Source organism: Brassica napus, chromosome A6 (assembly GCF_020379485.1).
Source record: "Brassica napus cultivar Da-Ae chromosome A6, Da-Ae, whole genome shotgun sequence".
Taxonomy (NCBI): Eukaryota; Viridiplantae; Streptophyta; class Magnoliopsida; order Brassicales; family Brassicaceae; genus Brassica; species Brassica napus.
The window spans coordinates 562053-586567 of NC_063439.1; the positions used below are offsets into that span (position 1 = coordinate 562053).

The 24515-nt window shown below is 30.5% G+C and overlaps 2 protein-coding genes and 1 long non-coding RNA gene across 4 annotated transcripts; 2 read left to right on the forward strand and 1 right to left on the reverse strand.

Moving 5' to 3' along the window:
* The first annotated feature begins 6061 nt into the window (after positions 1–6061).
* Positions 6062–7773, forward strand: LOC106345821 (epithiospecifier protein). The gene is made up of 2 exons (XM_013785009.3): positions 6062–6295; positions 6534–7773. The coding sequence occupies exons 1-2, from the start codon at positions 6263–6265 to the stop codon at positions 7530–7532; spliced, it is 1032 nt and encodes a 343-aa protein (XP_013640463.1). The 5' UTR covers positions 6062–6262; the 3' UTR covers positions 7533–7773.
* A 1262-nt stretch (positions 7774–9035) lies between these two features.
* Positions 9036–12351, reverse strand: LOC106350997. Its single transcript, XR_001271179.3, has 2 exons — positions 9492–12351; positions 9036–9407 (listed from the first exon to the last, which is right to left on the reverse strand). It is a non-coding gene; the product is annotated as an uncharacterized LOC106350997 (long non-coding RNA).
* Positions 12352–12539: 188 nt separating this feature from the next.
* LOC106345820 (GDSL esterase/lipase At1g54020-like) lies at positions 12540–14550 on the forward strand. 2 transcript variants are annotated; one of them, XM_013785007.2, is made up of 5 exons: positions 12540–12878; positions 13149–13267; positions 13474–13674; positions 13765–14017; positions 14109–14550. In XM_013785007.2, the coding sequence occupies exons 1-5, from the start codon at positions 12623–12625 to the stop codon at positions 14429–14431; spliced, it is 1152 nt and encodes a 383-aa protein (XP_013640461.2). In that variant the 5' UTR covers positions 12540–12622; the 3' UTR covers positions 14432–14550.
* Positions 14551–24515: the final 9965 nt, after the last annotated feature.

The window sequence follows — 24515 nt, forward strand, 5'->3', positions numbered from 1 at the left end:
AAAAATAACTATTTTTAATTATGAAAGCATAAATACTTTTTATAATTATTTTATATTTATACAATGTTTTGAACCGATTTCTATTCACTCTTACAATTCAAATATATTTTGAACCGTACTGCTAGTTGCACTCGTGGAGATCTACTCTCGCTAGATCCGCTAGATACGATCTGTACCGGCTGATCTGTTTTCCATTCAAATCCTATGTGTGACAGTGTGAGTAAGTGTGCCGATTTTTTATTCTATTAATCGGCAAATGTTTTTTTCCTAGAAATTTATAACCCTTTTTATTTCATTTATAAAAAGGAATTACCTATTTACTTACTCTTTTTTTTTTTTTCTCAATACGGTTCTGTTGGACTTAAATTAGAATAATGGATAAACAACAAAACTACATATTCAATGATTTGGCTATTGGTTTTACTAGGACCAGCAAGACCAGAAAGTTCAGGTCTACAACAGCAACGTACGTCCTTAACAACCGCGTGACCATTATCTTCCTCTGGACGGTGCATTCATATATATATATATCCATACATGGCTCAGTTTCCTAATCGTTGGGAAATATTAGCAAACTTGAACAAGTGAGTATATGATAGTATGAGAAATCATACAAGGTATTGATATTTTGGTAACAATTTATTAATTGTTTGATCAAATTTTTAACTTGAGTGTGTGAATCCAAATGATGATTGATTGATTTCTATCCAGACAAAATAATGTCTCTTCTCTCCACCAATTTTTTATTTTAATAAGACATGTGTTTATTTAGATGCTATAAAACAGACAAAGACTCTTTGATACTGATAGTGGGCTCGGATACTTGTAGTTATGATAATTGATAAATATTAACACGCACAAAAATAGATGGATGGTGAAAGTGAATAATGGTTTAAGTAAATATGGCTGGAGTGAAGAACTTTTCAGAATCTGACCAAGAAATTATAGTAACCACCAGAAGACTCCTTTTGTCACATCTTTATCTTTATCTTCGGACTCTGAATCTTCGGAAAGTGTCAGCTCAGATTGTTCTTCAGATTTTCCTTGAGGGGATTAACACAACCCAGAAATAATTTCCCCATGATTTCCACAAAGGTCTCGAAAAGCAGTAGAAAAAAGAAGCGGTGGAATGAAAAGGAGGTTCTCGGGGAATCACCCCAGCAAATATCTAAAACCTTGATATGTTAGTGGACTCTATTTCTGGAATGTAAGAAGAATCAATAGCAAGCTCAAGCACAAAATGGCTACGGCAGTCCAAGCCATATGCTGAGTTGGGATGAATCTGCTCAGATGATCACTTGCCAGATTGAGTTGACTCAATCCACTACAGCGGTTTTTGTTTCCTTTATTTATGGTTATAATTGTAAATACCGTAGGCGGCAGTTATGGGATGAGTTGAGGATCTTTGCTCAAGATTCTATGTTATGTGGAAAGCCTTGGGCTGCTTTGGGAGACTTTAACCAGATCTTAAGCCTTCAAGAGAGTTCAACATGTTCTATGAGAATCTCTCGGGGTATATCAAATTTTAGGGACTGTGTTAATTATGCAGGCTTGTTTGATAGGCCATTCATAGCAATGCATTTACATGGTGGAATAATCACCTATAGCGAAGAAGCTTGATATAATCCTCATCGATGATCATTGGCAAATCGAATTTCCTATGGCTTATGCCCACTTTGGAGAACCCATCTTCTCATATCACGATCCTAGCTGCATTATCTTTGGGTCAAGGGCCAAGACAAAAAAAGCACTTCATGATCTCGCACTTTCTGCTTGCTCACCAGGATTTTCTCACGAGAGTTGCTATTAACTGGCATGAATCATCAGTTCAAGGTTTTGAAATGTATTTACTTTCAAGGAAGTTAGAACTCATGAAGAACGAAATCAGAGACATAAATCGTGAGCAGTACTCAGACTTGGAAGCTCGAGTCAAGGAAGCCCATAATCTGCTGGTTGATAGTCAGAGAAATATGATGCATAACCCGAGTTCGCCGCTGGCTCAACTTGAAAAGGAAGTTCATAGGAAATGGATTACCCTGGCTATAGCTGAGGAAAATTTCTTACAGCAACGCTCTAGAGTGCTCTGGCTGAATATTGGAGACCTAGATACATCTTTCTTTCACCGGATGGTTGCAACTGGACGCTCAGCTAACCAGATTCATTACCTTATACTCACATGGGAATCGAAAAGTTCTTTCAAATTTCAGCTTATTGGAAAATATCCATGTTCGGAACTACCATACCATAGGCGCTAGTCGGGCGGTAATTCCGGGCCTAGGGAGTTACCGAAAAATCGGAGAGTATTCGGGGATTACACGGAGTCTAGTTTTAAATACAATTTAATATATTTATAATATATCTAGCTAATTTTAAACATGATGATACAAGTTCTTAGATATAATTATATAATTTTTTTATATATAATTTTAAACAGTCTCTTTTTGATTCGTAAATGGTGGGTTTGATACGAAAAAATCCCTAAATGTAGTATGTATGTGTTTATTTTTGGTTTGATAGCTAATTATAATTATTTAGTAATGAATAATTACACAAAATATGTCAATAATGAGTAAAAAATAATCAACCGTGATTTAACTTACATGGACGAAAACAAAAATTTAGGCGGTCAACGCCTGGCTACACTGATTTGAGCCTCCGAATAGCGGCTAGACGGCTGCGTTTTCGAAGAGGGAAAAATATGTATGCTGTCAATAAAATCTATCAAATGAGATTTGGTGAGTTTAGATAATATTTTATAGTGAAAAAGCAGTGAATAGAAATACCACCTCCTATGATGCTATTTGAATCTAAAAAATAAAAACAAAAAATTCACTTCACATTTTTGAAAAGAAAATCAAACTTTTTGAAATGAAAAAAAGTTAAAAATCGAATTTTAAACTTTATCTATTTTATATATTTCAGAAAACAATAAAATATGAATTATAGTAATTTTAAAAATAAAATATCATTTTAAATAAATATTTAAATTTTAAAAGATTTTTTTTTTTCAAAAACTCTGCAATTTCGTCAAAAACACTTAAAACTTGTAACAATTTTTTAAAAAATTTACTTAAATCTCAGATCTTGGATTTACCCAAAACTTTAATTTTTTCAAATTCTTGATTCAATATGCCTCTAATCACTTACCTCGTCTGTTTGCAAGTAGATTTCACAAGGACCACTAAGAAGGAACTCTAGGATAAGCACAACTTTAAGTGTTCAAGAAACGCGTTGCCACCATTATCTTCCAAGAGTTTCGTTATTTGTGTGTTATATCGACATTTTATGCAATGAACAAGTTTATCAAAATATGTTGCGTTTTTGTACCATTCGTTTTGCACCATTTATTTTTCTTTTGCAATTCTATTAATTTCCCTACAGTCAGTGTATAATTATAGCATGTTTCTTCTATTACCTCTAGACTTCTCTAGTAAATTTTAGACTGCAGTTTCTACGAACGCATGCAAAATATTTTTTTCTGCACGTTTAGTTGTGTTAAATCACTAACGCGATTCAAGTCATTCATCATATTCCTAACGGTATCCATAACTTTTTAACGATTCTAAAAGAAATTATCTTGATATAAAGTTATACTGTTTAAAAACTCTCTTTTTAAACAATATCGAATTCTCTTTGACAAAAATAAACAATATCGACTCAATTATTAGTTGATGGGAGTAAAAACGATTAAAGATGAATGATTATGATACCTAAACAGGGGACCTGTTGAAAGGAGACTGCTGACGTCCGTGTCAAAACGTGCACGATGGATTATTCGTAAACGACATTCACGTTGCTCCAGTCTTTATAAGACAGTAAGACAGCGACTGTCTTAAAGGTTTGTGCCGTCCAAATTCCCTAGAGTGGTTAAGGTAAAGCAACTTTTCAATAATATAACCAGCTAAAGTTTCCAACAAGTAGCAAAGACAATTTTTCCTAATTCGTGATTAAGTTTTATTTGATATATATTTATATATTTGTTGAAGTTTAATTTTCCTAATCATATGAATTATCCAAACCGTTATAATGCTATCATTTACAGATATAGGGATGAACATGGATGATATATTCTGATTTTTAGGGTATCAGTCGAATTTATAATTTTACCGCAGATGCAAATACAAAAAAATTGAATATCCATGTTGGGTTTCATACTGAACAATATACTCAACAATATATCCATATAACATATGTAACCAAACATACTACTTTACCATATTATATTCTTTTAATATCAAAATAATATTGTATATAGGTTGAAATAGTATAGAATTCAATGTTCAAATTATACTGGTGGAGAATTTCAAAGTTCAAGACCCGCGTATTATTGATGTTTTGAGGTTCACCTCGAAATCGAATCGGAAAATAGGAACAAAACAATCGGCGATTGGAGATCAGCGTTGAGACATGATAATCTAGACCACGTAAAATTATACTGTAAAGTGTCTAGGGGCAAGATAGAGAAGAAGACAGTGCACATGAAATTTGACAAAATTTAGTGAAAGAGAAAAATAATACAAAATTTAAAAAGAAATTGAGAACACTTTTATGTTTAACATGTAAACTACATACAATAGTTTAGCCATAACATTATAATGGCTAATATTTTCAATTATATTTTTGGTTAATCGGTTATATTCTTATTCTAACTTATTGAAATCATGAAATTGCGGTAAGAGAATTGAAAGAATTTCAACAGAAAACAATAGGACAAAATTAGGCAATTAGCTGAGCACAGATCGTAACTTAAATACAATACTGTGATTGGTACGAACTTCCAAAACCACTGAATTAAATGTCTTTATATATATATATGATAAGCATAGAATTTATTTCATTAACTCGAATGAAATGGTTTTTATACAAAGTAAAATTTAACCATGACAGGATAATAAGAACAATTCATGACAAAAAATGATAATAAGAAAAATTAATAAAAAGAAGATTGGGTGTGACTTTTTGTGCTAACATATGAGCGGCATTATTGGCCGTCAATATATAAAGTAGTATGTTTGGTTACATATGTTATATGGATAACATCTATTATAGCATCTCCAATGTACTTCATTTCTACTTCAAAATGGAATAACTATATGAGTTGAGTTTTACTACAATTCTGTTCCATTTTAAAATAAAAAAATGAAACAATGAAAAAAATAATTATTCTATTTACAGAATTATTTTATTTTTTATATATTTAAATAGAAAATATCTCGACAAAAAACATTAAATAGAAAATAAAATAAGATTGAAATATTTCTTACTCCAAACTCCAAGTAAAAAATAAACTCTAAACTCCATGTAAAAAATAAAGTAAAGTCGGAGATTCTCTTATCCAAAGGTAGATCCAACTGGTTTATTTTGAAACCCAACATGGATATATTGGGTTTTTTTTGAAACCCAACATTAATCTATATTTATTTTAGGTCTATTGATAATTACTTAGTGCAAACAACTAAAGAAGAAAAATATGTTTATAACTGGTTTATTTTGAAAAATGTTATTTGGTATACATTTTCACATATAAAAGGAGACGCATAAGTTAGGATTTGAAATAATAAATATCTAATTTCATTTAATCAGATATGTTTTTATTAATTTTGAATCAATGAAAAAAAATCGTTGCGAAAACTAGTTTTGTATTCGCCCTTTTGCAAAATATCACAACATTCAGAAAAAGTTAAGAAGATATCACAGAAACTTAACTTGAAATTTAAAGAAGTCTTCCTACAACTGCAAACGTTATTGACTTATTCTGAGAATCTTTATATGTACTCTTCTTGAAATTGTGTTTCTGTTTTCATATTTGAAGTATTTTGGAAAGATAATTATTTCTAGAATGCATTTCCTGATTTATTTTCAACATCTTATTTGACAAAAAAAGTTAAATTATTATAACTCTTAAACCGTAATGCCACCTCCATCCTTTGAATACTAAACTCTAGTCTCTAAAATTAAACTAAAATGTAAATAAAATGGTTTTTTAATATTTATTTAGTGTTATTTTAGAAAATGAAATTTGTGTACCAATTTTTGAACAAAAGATATTTTAGTGCTATCCATGGCATTTTTCAAATGAACAAATAGCCAACATTTTCACTTCTGTTTTTGACAAAAAAATACACATGCATTATGTTCACAACGATTCACAAGCACCTCACAATTGGAAATATCTTGACGTAGATTTTTAGCCTATAAATAGAACAGCGGGGAAAGAAGATGAAAGACACAAACAAATACACAAAAACCGAATAGTGCAGCTATGGCTCCGAGTGTGCAAGGCGAGTGGATCAAGGTAACTAATAAATTAATCATGGATTATATTATAATGTCAGCCTAATTTCTCTCGTATACATAATTTTGCACGAGATAAACATAGACTTTTAGTAAAGCTACGTAGACACCGATACCCTTTCCTCGTTCTCCACACATCTCATACATAATTAATTGACTGATCATACTTATCCCTTTTTAATAGTCACATATCATCAACATGGTTTTGATTTATCTTGGTCATTGATACTGATTAACAGGTCGAGCAGAAAGGAGGACAGACACCAGGACCGAGAAGCTCACATGGCATAGCCGTGGTCGGAGACAAGCTCTACTCTTTCGGTGGCGAGCTAACTCCCAACATTTCCATCGACAAAGACCTTTACGTCTTTGACTTCAACACTCACACTTGGTCAATCGCTCCGTCCAACGGAAGAGCCCCTGACATCAAGGCCTTGGGCACCCGCATGGTGTCCGTGGGAACTAAACTCTATCTATTCGGTGGTCGCGATGAGAAGAAACAGTTCGACGATTTTTACTCGTACGACACGGTGACAAATGAGTGGAAGTTCCTGACGAAGCTGGATGAAGAAGGAGGACCCGAGGCTCGTACTTACCACTCCATGGCTTCGGATGAGAACCATGTGTATGTATTCGGTGGAGTGAGCAAAGGCGGGACCGACAAGACACCCTTTAGGTTCAGGACCATCGAGGCCTATAACATTGCTGATGGGAAATGGGCTCAGCTTCCTGATCCTGGTGAGCAGTTCCCTAGGTTCGAGAGAAGAGGAGGAGCTGGATTCGTTGTGGTGCAAGGAAAGATTTGGGTGGTTTACGGGTTTGCAACTTCTCCTGATCCTAATGGGAAAAATGACTATGAGTCCGACCAAGTGCAGTTTTATGACCCGGCTACTCAGAAATGGACCGAAGTGGAAACTAAAGGAGACAAACCTTCTGCGAGGAGCGTGTTTGCACATGCGGTTGTGGGGAAATATATACTGATATTTGGAGGAGAGACCTGGCCGGACCCAAAGGCACATTTGGGACCAGGGACGTTGTCTGATGAAGGGTTTGCGTTGGACACTGAGACACTGGTGTGGGAGAGGTTTGGAGGAGGAGCTGAACCGGGTCAACTCGGTTGGCCCGGTTACACGACTGCCACCGTGTATGGAAAGAAAGGTCTCCTCATGCATGGGGGAAAACGTCCGACCAACAACCGAACCGATGAGCTTTACTTCTACGCAGTTAATTCTGCGTAATCAATGCTCCCACCCTCGTGGTATGTTTGTGTGGTTAAAATTATATGCACCAATAAAGGTTTGTGAGACCTACGAAAACAGCCAATTTATCTACCTGTGGCTGATTATGGTATCTTACTAAATCGAATTATGTGTGTTTGTGGTTTGGAAATTGCTGTCTTTGGGATAATATCTTTCCTTGTCTGTAATTCTAATAATAATTATATGATAGTATGAAATTATCTATAAATTTGTTGCATCATTTAATTTCCAGTAATCGTCTTGACATTTATTCACTAGAACCATATATATATATTTAATAAGATGATGACCTATATCTAGACCATGAATGATACACCTAATTCGTTATATGAGCTCTTTTCATTTGTCATCATAACATTATAACATAAAGACACAAAAGAGTTTGATCTGGAATACATGAACCAGCCTTATTATGAGAGATTGAGAGCCTTAGAGAAATTAAAATTTCCCTACCAACGTGTGAATATACAAAGTAGAGGTTTTCACAATAATATTTTACTATTTTGTCTTGTTCGATTATTTATTTAAATTATTTGATTCTATTATGATTGATAGTACTATGGAAACTATCTACAAACTTGTTGCATCACTTAATTTTCGCGGAATCGTACTTGACATTTATTCATTGGAACCATCTACTTTATTAAAACAGAAGTACAAAATAGAAATACCCCTTAGTTTTACCACTTATTTACATTAGAATGCCATTGAGATATTTATTGAATCTATATTTAAGCATGCTTGTCTTTTCCTAATTTAAATCATAGATTTAAGCATTTAATGTCTTTCCAAAATTTAAATAATAGATTTCCTTTATCAAATCATAACCAAAATAATTTTCCTAATATATTTTGTATTAACATACTCAATATTTTTAATATTTATAAGTAATAAATAATAAAATAAAAAATCACACATCATAATCAATTTATATAACATATAAATAAAATATAAAATAGTTTATTCATATATTAATATAATGCTTTCATAATATAAGTCCAATTAGTTATAAATATTGGATTTGTTTATATGATACATTGTGATATAATAGACGATTAAAATCACAAAATATAATTATTCAAAGTAATAAATAAAATTGTTATGTTTAAAAATGTTATATTAACAATTATATAATATATTTTAATTTACATATATATATTATACCATTAGTACAAAGAAAAAAATTAAAGTGAAAGCAAATATTTATACGGTCACGGGTCAAGCTCTATAAATAAATAACAACAGTAAGATTATTTTTCTTTAACAAATTTCTTTTAATTGAAATTATAGTTTCAAATATGTTTATATATTTTATGTATTTATAAATTGGCCTATTTTGGTGTATATACAAGAAGTGGTCGGTAATTAGGTAGATGGTCATAACTTTTTCATATTTGCAGATTTGGTAAGAAAATGGTGGTGTAATGACGTTAATATCCTTTTCACCGGATCATACTAATAATAGCTACGAAAATGAAAAAAAATAGATAATGTTCCTCAGATTCATCACAAATTTTCCATTTCTCACATCAAACGTAAGAAAAAAACAAGAAGATAAAGCAAAGCAACCACAAAAAAAAAACAGTAAGGCACATCTCTTCCTCACCAAACGCAATGCCAAAGTAAATCAAACATTAAATAGATATAAAATGAGAAGAAGAATGAAGACGAGGTTTCAGGAGCACGGCGGTGGAGCTGAGGATTACAATGATGACATCAGAGGCGAAGGCATAGGCTTACGGAAATACGGCGGCGGAGTAGATCAGAGGCTTACGAACACGACGGCAGAGCATATGCGAGTGACATACTTGTATTCTTCACATTTATAGAGAGATGAATCAAAGGATATGTCACCTGAAAAATAGATATCTAAACCCTTGGATTTTTACCAAAAAAAAATAGAGAAAAATTCAGTATCAATTGAAAAATTTAGAGTACATGATTTCATCAGAACTTTCGTCAATAAAGAAACAGTTCCTTATTTAGAGAAAATGAATGATCACATCAGGAGGAAGAAGAGAGAAAGAGAAAAATACAGAAAGAGAGATAGCTAAAGAGACGAAGAGTTAGATTCTGTTTCAAAAAAAAATCTATAACACGAAAGATAAAGACAAAAGTATCAGATTTATGTTTGTGCATATCTACAAGATAGAATAGGGTTACTATTGACATTATGAAAAATCAACAGTAACATATCCATATACCTAATTAAATTTGTTTTTGTGGTCATCCACCGCAAATTCCCTTATAAATTTATTTTCTTTGTCTTTAAGGAAGTTTAGATTTTGAAATTGAAAAAAAAATATGACCGCCTGTATATTATTTTAATTACGAAATTTAAAATTTATATCAGAATATTTTATTAAACTTTTAATTTTTATTTTTATTATAACTATAAAGATTAATTTTCAATATGAATTTATGTTTAATATTCCAAATACGTCATTTAATATAAACAAAAAAAACTAAAAACATAAAATAAATACCCGCCCGGTCGGGCGGGTCAACGTCTAGTATATATTCAATTAGATGACAACAAATGTATAGAACATATAGACGATAAATGATACTCCTAATTTTTTATATAAGTTCCTTTAACTTTCATTAAATTACAACACCATAACATAAAGCCACAAAAGGAGTTTTATATGGAATACAATGAACCAGCGTACTGTGAAATAAACAAAAGAAGATTTCTGAATAGTACTTTACTAATTTCATGTTTTTGAAATAATTTTATAACAATTTATCTTAAAACAGTTACTATATAAAATGACGTGAAGTAAGTTTAGCCCTAATTTGTTTTGTACTTTTACAGAATATGTAAAAACTACGAATTAGCTATGACGACCTAAACCTACTATAGTACTATTTAGACCATAAATGATCCACCTAATTCACTATCGTCATCAAAACATAATAATTGAATGTCACAACAAATGATAGTAGATTATAGATTATAGATTAAAGATTATTTATATTGCTGGAAGAGGAGATCTAGATAGTAAGATAGGCCCAACATTTGGGATATCATGGACTCAATTCCGATTGTTTTATTACAAAACTAAAAAAAAAAAAGATGCCTCAGTTTTCTCGTCTTTGTTCGTTATTATAGTAACTCTTTTAACTGACTCAGGCTTTGATCACATATTGCAACATAATCTTAGACAACCAGAAAGGCCATTGATTCTCCATCTCCGATTCCATCTTCTTGATATCATAAAGACTCCATTCTGATCTGCGTCAACCTCATGGCAGCCATAGTTTCTTGTATATCAGTAAGATGTCTGTAGTGTTTAGAGGTGATGGATCTAGATTTTTTTTACTTGGGGCAGAAATTAATTAGTAAAGTATAATCTAAGAAATAAATTAGTAAACAATAGATTTTGTTAGAATACTGAAAGTATATAAAAAACAGAAAATAATGATTGTGTGTTGAGTTTAATCTAGGTAGTATAGAATTTTTTAAAGTGTTTTCAGCCGATACTAGATCTTACTAGTTGTGTCTTGGGTTTAAATCTCGAGATTTTAATCTTGTACTCATATTTGGCTAATACGAGATGATGTTGAGAAATAAAATTAAAGTGTGAAGTGGAACCATTATATCCTATGTTTTTAGACCCTATATGTCTCAGTCTTCACATGTTGCTATTGTTTCGTATGGTTGACATTTGGACGGAACCTTTAACCACATGTCATTACATACTGAACCGTAGAAAATCGATTACAACAAATTATTTATAAAATAATATATATTTATTTAAAACTGACCACATATTATTTTATTCTTTTATCCAATTATACTTCACTTAAACCAATTTAATTTAAAATATGAAACCATTTAACAGAATTTGTCAACCTTTTCTTCTTTTTAACTCTTTTATTATTTCTCAAGGCAAAATTATTTTGAAATAAACTAAATATAATTGCAAAGTATGTGAATATAATAAAGCACCACATTTTCAAAAGAATAAACGAAGACACAAAAAACACACACATATATAACTTCAAACATGTTGATTTTTTTTTGAAAAGTGTTTTTTTGCAGCCCACTTTTTCAGATTTGAGGCTGAATTGTTATACCCAAAGGTAAACCAGATACCAAAAAATTTCTATTTTTCAAATACCATTCTCGAAAACAGGAAGAGGTACACGCTGGTTCCAGAATGAATAAGAGCATCTCCAACTTCACTTTATTTTTTATTTTAAAATAGAGTTTAAAGTAAGAAATACTCCAATGGTATTATATTTCTCACTATATAATAGAATGAAAAATAAGTTTACTCCAAATATAGAGTAATTTGTTTTTTCTTTGTTCATCACTCTATTTTCTACTCTAAAATAGAGTACCATTGGAGCAAATTCAAACACTATCATAAAGTTACTCTATTTTAGAGTAAAAAATAGAGTAAACCATTAGAAATGGTCTAAGACCATACCCGAGTAGAATAAGGACAATTGAAAATAGGTGATAATGTGATTCAGCCTGATTTAAGCATAGAAGAAATCCTCTAATATTCAGAGACGATTTGAAAAATCCCGACATCCGAAATAATGAGGAGAACCTCACCTTTTCGAAATCTTAGTTAATGATTAAGAACGGTAATCAATTCCAAAAAAATTCGAAAACAGATTAATGGAATGTGCCGGTTTAGTGGAGGGGCTAATATTATAGTAGGTTGACTTTGAATTTTTTGTTCAAAAACATGTTTGCAACAAAATCTAAATTTCTGATTTTCGGATTGAATTAATATATACTATATTAAACAGTATAAAATAAGCTCAAAATTTTTATTTCTTAAAATGAAGTTTAGAATGAATGAAAACTGAATGAGTTAAAAATGCTCCAACACCTGTAAAAAAAGTGAGACTGGATGGTGAACACTTCCACATTCACAACGCTGTCACTTGAAAGGGCTCTTTCAACAAAACTTGTCATTCAAATAGGTTCGATTAACTGTAACAAACTTTTTTAAAATATATATTTGTTTCAAATATTTTACTATATAAATTAGTAGTGCTCCGAGGAACTTATCAAACATATCTTATTACTCACTATTTCACTAAAAATGGCATGCAACTGCAGTTTAGCGAATGTTCTAGGAGTAGTTTTAGTATTCACTCTGTTCCACGACCCGATCACCGTGGCCGGACAAAATATTCCGGCGGTGGCATTGTTCACGTTCGGCGATTCCAACTTCGACGCCGGAAATAGAATGTTCCTCGCAGGTACAAGATTTCCTCAAAACTTCTGGCCTTACGGTAAATCTCGAGATGACCCCACTGGCAAGTTTTCGGATGGCAGAATCGTCCCTGACTTTATCGGTGAGTTAATTGTTTGAAGTAAATATTTTTAAACAAGCAATTCAAAGATATTGCATAGCATAGCATTTTATAGATGTGTGAAATCTTGAAATACAACGGACTAAGGATCCTAGTTTATATTATGCTTTTCTTAAATATTTGTTGAACATGTTCCATTTGAAAAAAATGAAATAAAAATAGGGACAGAACTCTCAAACATTAAGAAAAAAACATAGATTTATTTTTGGTTTTGTTTTTAAGTAACCATATATTTATTTACTAAAATGACAGCAAAATTCATGGGGATTCCACACGATTTACCGCCAGCGTTTGAACCTGGCGCCAATGTCTCACGAGGAGCTAGCTTTGCTGTAGACTCTGCTAGCATACTTGGGACTGCCAGAGACTCTGTAACTTTCCTTAATTATTTATGTATATTTATAATGCACGCGAACAAAGGAAGTAACTATTGTTATTCATAATTGATTAGTACTGTCATCATTTTTATTTTTTTAGTACTGTCATTATTTTTTGTTAAATAATTATAAGCAAAATTCTGTAATGTTTGTCCACAAAAAAAAATTATGTAATGCATGATTTTAATTCTTTTTTATAGTTGAATCTGAATAACCAAGTGAGGAGATTCAATCAGATGATATCAAATTGGAAAGAAGATTACATTACGAAATCATTGTTTATGATATCCATTGGTATGGAAGATTACTATAACTTCACGAAAAACAACCCTACCGCCGATGGTTCTGCTCAACAAGCTTTTGTCATTTCAGTCATTAGCCGACTAAGAAACAATATCGAGGTAAGTACTTTCGATTTTAAAGTAATGAGAAAATTAGTTAGAAGTATATTAATGACATTCGTTACACTATAATTAATTTGAATATTACAGATGCTGTATTCGTCGGGAGCTAGTAAATTCGTCGTATATACGTTACCCGCACTGGGTTGCTTTCCTATCGTGAGACAGGAGTTTAACACTGGAAACGACTGTTACGAGAAATTGAATGATTTGGCTAAACAACACAACGCTAGACTCGGACCGATGCTGAACGATCTAGCGAGAGCCAGATCGGGTTTCCAGTTCACAGTTTTCGATTTCTACAATGTCATTCTTCGCAGGACACAAAGAAACATGAATTTTCGTAAGTATTATGTACCGTTACAAAATATATACACTAGTTAATATAAAGGATTTGGAACTAGTATTTGATAATATTTGTTGTGACTGACTAGGTTACTCCTTTACGAATGTATCGTGCTGCGGTATAGGGTCGCACAACGCCTTCGGTTGCGGTAGACCTAACGTGCACTCAAAGCTATGTGAGTATCAAAGATCTTATCTTTTCTTCGATGGACGTCACAACTCAGAGAAGGCACAGGAACAGTTCGCTCATCTTCTCTTTGGAGCCAATCCAAACGTTATCCAACCCATGAACATTCGTGAACTTATTACCTATCCTGTTAATACAAATATGTCTGAGTTTTGGAAAGAACCAGTAGGGAGGAATTTGTTGTTGGTCCATGAATACGACGTCAATGCTAGTGTATCTACGTAGTTTCGAGCTTAAAAGTTAGTGTCTACATCAGTCGCTAGCTAAGCGGTGTGTCCGTTGAAACTCTAAATAAAATGTTATCCTCTGTTTTTTGTAATAAAATAAAAGTGCAGTGTTTATTTTTTATGGTTTTATGAAAATACACATATCGTCTTTATTAAAAATTAAAGTGAACTGTAGGAACCTATAAATCATGAAATCCAAATTAGCATTGTTTCGTGTTATTATCGAATTTCAAAAGTGCTCGAATTCTAATTATTTTTTTTGTTTTCACAATACTCCTTCTTGAAGAAAAGAATAAATTGTTTTTTTTTTCAACTTTGCAACTAAGTTAAAAGATCAGCTCTTGTTTTTTTTTTCTCTCTCTCTCAGAATTCAGTCACATGGCAATGACATCTGAGAAATCAGAATAATGCGAAGGACAAACCATCGCTTGTTTGGATACATACATCTGGCATCTGATTTATACATACGACCCACTACCATATCCTTTATACAAACCACAATAATAATTTTATGTCTACAATTCATCACAAAATTTCAAAAATAATTCATGACAGAAATTCATAATAATATTGTTTTTTTATCAACCAATTGATTAATAATGAGAAAAGCGTTTATGGTCTTAGGCCCAAATACAAAAATAAAGAGGCTTTCGCTAATGAGTCTGCAGACCTATTAATAACCCGGAAAATGTAAATAAAGCGACAAAATACGAGGGTGATGTCGGAGGAGAAACCAAAGAGTCGACGTCTGAGAGAACTCCAAAGAAGTTCGAAGGTCATAATAATATTGTTATATTATGAATTTCGTACTACTACCCACTACCATAGTCTTTATACTAACGATAGTTGTTTGCACTGTTAAGATAGTTATATATTGTAACGCTCAAAACATATTTGTTTTAACTGTTTTATTATTCTGTATAAGTTGCAGTGTCATGCACAGAACAAAATTTCGTTGATTTTGAACTATATGTTGGGGCATGTCCAAAACATATATGTAAGAGCATCTCCAATGTAAAATTCCATTTTTTTCTTTAAAATGGAGTAAAAGTAAAAATAGAGTAAAATTACTCTAACCCTATTCCATTTTCCACTCTATAATAGAATGATGAACAAACAAAAAATAGATTACTCCATTTATGGAGTAAACTTTGTTATGGAGTGAGATATGAAGTTGGGTTGTAACATTTTTTACTCCATAGTCATTTTTACTCTATTTTAGAGAAAAAAATAGAGTATGAATGGAGATGCCCTAAGATGATCGTGCAATGCCAAAACATACATGTAGTTGGTTAATAAATTTTAGTTATTATTCAACTACTTTTATTTTGGACCGATCAGAATAATGGTCCGTCAATTTATTAGAAGTCAATTAATTTTTTTTATTCGCTTAGTGAGAAAGTGAATACCAAGTACTAAATCAATACACGCGATATACAAGTTTATTTAAAATCTGTATTTGGCAATATACAACTCATTTGTATTAAATAAAATATCTTTCTTACTATCTTTGTGCCAAAATATATATGATTCAAAATATATATCTTCATAACTATATCCTAACACATAAAAATGTATTTATGGAGAATACAAAATTATATATTCCAAAGATGTTATTCTTCGAAGAAACTATATCAAACAATGTATATTACGTCAGTTTAGTACTTCAAAAGATGGAATCTATTTTTGCAAAAAGTTTAATTATAAATTAAAAACTTTGATTATATGAATTAAAGGTGGTCGATCCGGTAAAACCGAATCGAAATAGAGAAAGTAGTTTGGAATTGGTAATATTGTATAAATCGAGTAGATGTTAGTTTTAAAAATTCTGATATATGAATATGGTTCAGTATATAAATCAATTAAACCAAATAAACCGATTAATTAAAATATAAGAATATAGTTATATGTAAATTAAATAATATAATTAATAATATATATATATATATATGTATGTAGTTTATTTTATTGATATGATCTTGATATTTTAGACGTTAATTTGAATAATTTGTTATTTTAAGTAAAGACTTTCATTGAAATACATTTGTGATAAAATTTATTTATTTAATAATATGATGATATTATTAATCTTTTTCATCTTACAAAATTATAATAATTATAATTTATTTAATAGTTATATTTATTAGTTAAATAAACTAGAAAACATCATATTTAAAAATTAGTGTACTTTTTAATAATTCACATTTTAATCATACAAAATTAAATTGAAAAAATGGTATAAAAGATAAATATATTTTAATTTTTTTGGTAAAAATCAAATAAACCAAACACCTACGGTATATAACCCGAACCAAACCAAAGCAGATGTGGTTTTAATATGGTATCTAATTTTTATATATCGAGATACAAAAAAACTGAACTGAAACTAGGTCGATATCTGTATTAAACCGCCCTACTTTGGATATATAATTTTTACACATGTCTCACCCTACGCAAAAATCGGTCTCAACCTAGTTTATACACTAAAATTCATATAAAAAATGAGCCTAGTTGAAATAATTCATAGAACTATGACACTTCTACATTTGAGATACTTTCCCGCCTCTCTCTTCTATTTTTTTTTGTTTATTTAACTTGTTGAGATGTTTATTGAATATCTACTCAGTGCTCTAAGGTTGTTCTCAGAAGTGAATCCATTCGGGGAGGAGGCAGAGGCGGACACAAGTGTATGGGTATGGGGTCCTGTGCCCCCTACTTCTTTTTTGTTTCTTCTTAATAATCTAAGCTTATTTGGTTAAAAAAAATTTAGTTTAAGAGAGAATATGAAAATGCCCTCAATCTAATTTTAGTTTTGACACTTTTAACACTGTGCCCCCAACTACCAAAGTGTCTAGATCCGCCCCTCGGAGGAGGGGGTGTCACATGACACCCCATAAATCTATAAATGTATAAGAAGATGCTTAAGAACAATGAGAATTCGATGGCTATTTGGTAAAAGGTGTCTACTGATACCCCTAAACAAGAGTTCGTTCTTACCTTAACCCCTCTTTGATTATTATTTTTAAATCATTGTCCGGTTCCGCCACTGGTTGTTCTCATATGCACATCTTATTCTGCTCACGTGGGTGGGGCGTACGTAAGGGGGTCCATTTTGCATGATTTGGAGTTTATCACTGATTGATATATATATATATATATATATATTTTCCGATATTGGTTTGAAATTTGTTTTTTTATTGAAATTCATATTAATGAAGCTTGTTTTGTAAGTTTACTACTAGCTTGGATTTATCCTTACCTACCCCTCTTTAATTATTATTTTTAAATCATTGTCCGGTTCCGCCACAGGTTGTTCTTACATGCATGTCTTATTCTGCTCACGTGGGTGGGGCGTACGTAAGGGGGTTCCATTTTGCATGATTTGGAGTTTTTCACTGATTGATATATATATATATATATATATATATATATATATATATATATATATATATATATATATATATATTCCGATCTTGGTTTGGCCTCGTACGTGAATGAATTATTTAATTAAACAAAAATTTTTAATTGAAATTCATATTAATGAAGCTTGTTTTGTAAGTTTACTACTAGCTTGGATTTACCCTTGCAAAAAAAAAGGTGAAAGCCAAGAAAAGAGAAATGCGCTATCGCTCTGTTACAAACGCATTGTGTCATGGAATTTCTTGTTGTGTCGCTGGCCGAGAACTACATCACGCATACACCTATCGATGGATTTGAAAATCTGGGAGGTAGGGGATAATTTGTAATCATGAATCCTTTTGTTTAAACAATTGTTGCATGAACCGCCAAACGGAGTAAATGGAGTAAATTGTTGCATGAACCGCCAAACGTTTGAGGGTGATAAGCGAGACAGGAACTTTGATGGAGAGCCAAGCTATAAGAGCTGTCGACCAAGTATGAAAGGAGTGACGGTGGCACCCCGCACCCGAGCCTGTGGAAAACCAGAGACCAAATTTGTTCATTCCAAGGACAGGAGGAAGATATGATCTGTCTTTGTCATAGGAATAGCTGAGGCTACAGGAGGTTGAAATATCCAGACCCCAAGAGGCTAGCCTAACTTGGGTTGGAAGCTATTTGATGCGCAACCCACATAGTGAAAGCATCTAATAAATGAAATTATCTACAAATAACTAGATGTTGTTTTACATTGCTTGTCCACAAGTTCTACGTCCACATTTTTTTTTTAGAAAAAAAGTTTCCTAACTACACGAAGTTTACACTAATATGGTGGAAACCATCCAATATATGAGAATGTGTCAACAACTACACGAAGTTTATGTTAATACATGTCATATGTACGAAGTAAATAATAATATGGTGACAACATCACAATCGAGTTTAATTGATTTTAAGTTAAGTTAATGGGGTCAATCCGTAATTTACTAAACTTAATAAACTTAATGATTTATTAAGTTTAATAAACTTAATTGATTTTATTAATAAACTTAATAATTTAATAAACTTAAACTTAATAAACTTAATAAATTTGTTAAGTTTATTAATAAATGATTAAGTTTATTAATAAATGATTAAGTTTATTAAGTTTGATAAATTTATTAAGTTTAATAAATTTAGGGTGTTTTTCAAAACCAACCCATATTTTCAAGTCAAACCCAAAACCAACCCTTTTTTTTTGTCCATACTATTCATCAATAAAATTTCCATATTATCCTTATATTTTTGAATTATTCACAAAATTGCCATTTTATTTATTTTTTTTATTAATTTTGAAATTAACAAAAAACCAAATACACCCTAACAATTTCTTCTTATTTACAAAAATGCCATCATCATCAATTTTTTCAACCACCATGAACCACCATTTTTGAGCTCTAAAACTCTAGAATTCAATTTTCAACCACTTTTTTTCTCATTCTAACCCAAAAAACTACATTTCTTCTCATCTCTTCTACATTTCCATCTAAAAAACTCTCATAACTATCATTTTCATAATCATAAACTTCATATTTTCGAGTTTCTTCATTAGTGAATCGTTAAAGATGCTTTTTTTTGCTCATATTTGGAGTTTGGACGGTTGAAAAGGTTGGAAACGAGCTTTACACATGAAAAAGGTAACTATTTACATGGTTTTCGTTCTTTTTCAGATCTGTGTCGCGACGGTAGACTGTTTTGTATGTCTACGCCTCCGTAGAGACTTACGATGCAGTCTATTTGTCAACGCACGGGTTAGTTTTGCAATTGACCAGACAATTTTTTTTTCTAACGCAGACTTCCCCAGTAGTCTCCGTCTTTACCTTTGACAACAAAAATAAAATTTTCGGTAGACTTACTAAGACGTCTACCTAAAAGAGGTTAGTTTTTCATTTGACCGAACTTTTGACTTTTCAAAATAGACTTCAACGGAAGTCTACAAAATGTAGACTGCCACGAAGTCTATAAAAGGTCAGTTTTGCATTTGACCAAAACTTTGACTTCGTGGAATAGGTTAGTTTTGTGTTTGACCAAAAAGTTTAAAAAGCAATAAAAAATTTATTAAATTGTAGACTTCATATGCAGTCTTCTTATCTTAAAAAAAAAATGTAGACTGCGTATAAAGTCTACTTTTTTATTTTGGTCAAATGCAAAACCAACCTGTCGGATTTGAGAGTAGACTTCACAAGAAGTCTACACACCCGTAGACGTTCATTTCAATCTACTGATTTGAAGTCAAACTTGGTCAATTGCAAAACTAACCTCTTTCAAAAAAAATTCAAACATGTAGACTGCATATGAAGTCTAGTTCTGAAAGTCAAATCTTGGATGAATTCTGGTCAATTGCAAAAAGTAACCTTTTTAAATTGTAGACTGAAATGAAAGTCTACATGTACAAAATCACAACTTTTATTCAACTATAGAAAGCAACCCGTAAAATGGTCAATTGCAAAAACCAACCCAAAGAGTAGACCTATTTGACAGTCTACGTCTGTAAACTGAAAAGAACGTCTACATCTTCAGAGACTGAATATTAAGTCTGCATAGAAAAATCTATAAAAATGTGAATTTGTGTATTATTCATTAAATTTTTCTAGTTTTTTTGTTTGACAGTGTGTGTTAGTTAATCCTAATGGGTTTGAGTGATTTTGAAAAGAATTTTTTTAATAATTATGAAGGTATAATTCATTTAATTTGACAATGTTGTTAGCTAATAATTGTAGACGTATTTGTAAGTCTTCGTTTATAGTTTTGCTAATAAGGTTGAACTTGTTTTAAAGCTGAAGTCGGTGACTGTGGAATATAAATTTACATTCTCAGCATATAAGACAACGAAAACTCTGTATGTGGCTAAGTGTCGTGTTCAAGGATGTGGTTGGAAACTTAGAGCGAGTGTGAAGCATGGGTCAAAGATATTTTGGGTGACAAAATATTCGAAAAGGATGAAGAATCGGAAAGGTTGAAGAATGTTCCTTGTGCATGATGGCTGTACACATGGTAAACTTCTTGAAATGACACAAGAAGATTATGATCTGGACAACAAAATTGAGAAGATTGTGCTAACCTATTCCTTACCAAACATCATTTAAAACAAATGACTCTGAATAGGAAAATACTCCTCTTATGCCAGTCACGAATAATCGACAAGTACGGAACTTGATCGAGTTATCTAAGACACACTTTGTACGCCTTTGTGTATCAAGCCTGCGCCAAATACACTAAATTTTTTTGGATTGACTATATTTTAGATAATAAGTGTAGACGTTTTTGTAAATCTACAAATGTAGACTGCAGTTGAAGTCTACGTCGTAAATTCTATTAAAAGTGTATTTGTGTATTATTCATCATATTTTTTCATGATTTAATTATTTTACAGTGTATGTTAGTAAAATTTTAATGGTCTTGGATGAATTTCACAATTTAATGTGTTATAATTATACACTTGATACTTATTGCAAATTGTTTTGATTAGTGTTATTCTTGAAAAATTTTGGGAAAATTTTGTATAGATTTTCTTCTTCTCACATGTATGTTAGTTTTTATTTTAGCTTATGGTGGTTTTACTTGTTTGGTTGGTTAGATCTTGTGAAAAATTGATATCTAACAAAAAATTAATAATATCATACAAGTGAAAACAACTAAAAATGAATACAATGTTTATAGATTATGCATTAAAAAATTATTTAAAAATTAATATTTTATTATGAAAGTTATTACAAAGCAATATATTAAAAAGTATTATTGAGTATGTTTGATTTTTCATAATCTTGATGCTTCAAATAAAGTCTTGGAAAAAGTACCTGCAAAATAAGATAGAGTTATGAGAAAAACATAAGATAAAAACTGAAATCATATTTTAGTAGACCTTTTATTAAGTCTACGTAAAGTTATTGTTTAGTAGACTTTAGTTGAAGTCTACACTAATGGAAAATTTTCATATCTAAAAGTGTGCATTTAGAAAATTTGAAAATACTTTGTTCTGGAAAATATTTCAAAAATAGTTTTTTGTCATCCTTGTAACAAAGCAAAAAGATAATGTATGAATCTATAAATTTAGTTCATTATAAACACAAAATATCTTATAATGAATATATGGAAAGCTTACATTTTTGGGAAGATGATTTGAAAACATTGGAAGAGAATACCTGCAAAATAAAATAAAATTATGAAAAATAAGATAAAAATTAAAATCATATTTGAGTAACTTCTAATGAAATATGCTTAAAAGTCAAGGCTAGTAGACTTCGTTTGAAGTCTACCAGCCGTAAGTTTTAAGTAGATTTCAAATGAAGTCTACTCTATAAAAAAAAATAGATCTGAAAAATAAATACACTAAAAATATGAAATAAGTTTAAATCTAAAAAACTTTTAAAAATATATTTAGTAGACAAAATAGTTATAAATTAAAGACATATTAATATGAATTTTAATATGTAACTTTATTTGAATATAAATACTAGAACACATATTTTAAATCTATAGATGTAAACCTTACATTTCTAGGAGGAGAAGAGAACAACTATGGAAGAAAATACCTGCAAAATAAGATAAAAATATTAAAAAACATAGAAAAAAAATTAAAGTCATATTTTTGTAGACTTCCAATGAAGTATGCTTAAACTTTGTGGTTTAGTAAACTTCATATGAAGTCTGCAAGCTTTAGTAAACTTCTTTAGAAGTCTACACTGTCTGATAATTTTCAGATCTGAAAAAATCTATATATTTTGAAATGTGAAAATAATTTTAAATCTGAAAATACTTTCATAATAGAATTTATAAGGTAAACTAGTAGCAAATTAATGTAGAGAGCTTGATCTATAAATTTATTTGAATATAAACATATAAATACATATTTAAAATCTATTAATCTAAAACTTACATTTTTAGAGGAGATGATGAAATCCATGAGTGATAATACCTACCAAAAAAAGATAATATTGTGAGAAATAAACATAAAAATACACATTTAAAATCTATAGATCTAAAACTTACATTTTTTAAAGGAGAAGATGAAAACCATGAATCATAATATCTAAAATGACAAGATAATATTGTGAGAAAGACTTGAGAAAATTTTAGAGAGAAAGAAGATAATGAGAGAGATTTGGAAACAATTGAGAGAATTTTAGAGAGAAGAGAGAAAGTTTTAGAGAGAAGGGAGAGAGTTTTAAAAACTTGTGCAGCCACTTTAGAGAGAGATTGTATAAATTTTGTTTATATAGGGAGACACAAATGTAACTAGGTTAAAATTTACGATACTGTAGACTTCGTTTGAAGTCTACTAAAATTAAAATTTTGGAGTAGATCTTACTATAACATAGTAGACCTTTTTGGAAGTCTACTATAATAATTTAATTATTGTTATTTATTCTTTATTATTTTAGTAATTTTAATATATGATTTATTAAATTTATTTCTTTATTTTTTAATAGTTATAGTATATGATTTCACTTTTTTATTCGTAAGGAACTTAACTTAGTTTAAATATAATAATTTTTTGTAAAACAAATTGAAAAATATAGACTGAAAAAGACGTCTTCAGATAAATAGACTTTATTGTAGGTCTACGAAACCCTAAACCACAAATCTCAAACCCTAAATGTTTTGCTTGATAATCAAAAGTCTCATTTATACAAAATATAAACTACTAAAATTAGTATGCAGATTTAAGTTAATAAAACAAAAAAAAAAACAAAATCTAAAATCTAACCCTATGAAATCAACTACTAAAAGACATAACATGTTAGAACCTTTTGTTTCTAAACTATGAACATAGTCTAACACATGATAACTAAATTAGTATATATTCTTCAAAATTGTTCGATTATATGAAATTTTAATTTATTTACTTCATATTATCCATTATATTGATGATTAGTTAAAAATATCACAATAATTATTTTTATACATTTTCAAAATTAAATTATTAGATCAAATTAGAGTGTAGACTACAAAACAAGTCTATAAATGTGTAGACTTCGTAGGAAGTCTATATATATGTAGACTTCTTTTATTACATGTAGACTTGCAAAGGATAGAAACGTAAAATACATTTCTGTTTTTTGTTTGGTCATAAGGGTTAAATAGTACTTTCATTACTCCTTTAGGTTGGTTTTGCATTTGACTGAAAGTGGGGTATACTTTTACATTTGACTTGAATATTTGGGTTAGTTTTAGCAAATGTCCCTAAATTTATTAAGTTTTTTAAGTAAGCTTATTAAATTATTAAGTTTATTAAAAAAATCAATTAATTTTATTAAACTTAATAAATCATTAAGTTTATTAAGTTTAATAAATTACAGATTGACCCCATTAACTTAGCTTAAAATTAATTAAATCCGAATGTGATGTTGCCACCATATTATTATTTACTTAATACATGTGACATGTATTAACATAAACTTCGTGTAGTTGTTGACACATTCTCATATGTTGGATGGTTTTCAACATATTAGTGTAAATTTCGCGTAGCTATGAAACTTTTTTCCTTTTTTTTTACCACATAATAACCAAACCATCTCATAAATGAAATTATCTACAAATTTGTAGTCAATTAATTCCCCGCAATGTAACGTCTTAACATTTATTCACTAGATACATATATATTCAGGTTGCTATAACGACCTATATCTACTACATGTAGACAATGA

Bases quoted from the DNA above. Each gene is read 5' to 3' on its own strand.
- LOC106345821 (XM_013785009.3), top strand. From the start codon at position 6,263: ATGGCTCCGAGTGTGCAAGGCGAGTGGATCAAG. The intron at 6,296-6,533 runs GTAACTAATAAA...ACTGATTAACAG, and splicing joins TGCAAGGCGAGTGGATCAAG to GTCGAGCAGAAAGGAGGACA.
- LOC106345820 (XM_013785007.2), top strand. From the start codon at position 12,623: ATGGCATGCAACTGCAGTTTAGCGAATGTTCTAGGAGTAGTTTTAGTA. The intron at 12,879-13,148 runs GTGAGTTAATTG...CTAAAATGACAG, and splicing joins AATCGTCCCTGACTTTATCG to CAAAATTCATGGGGATTCCA. The intron at 13,268-13,473 runs GTAACTTTCCTT...TCTTTTTTATAG, and splicing joins TTGGGACTGCCAGAGACTCT to TTGAATCTGAATAACCAAGT.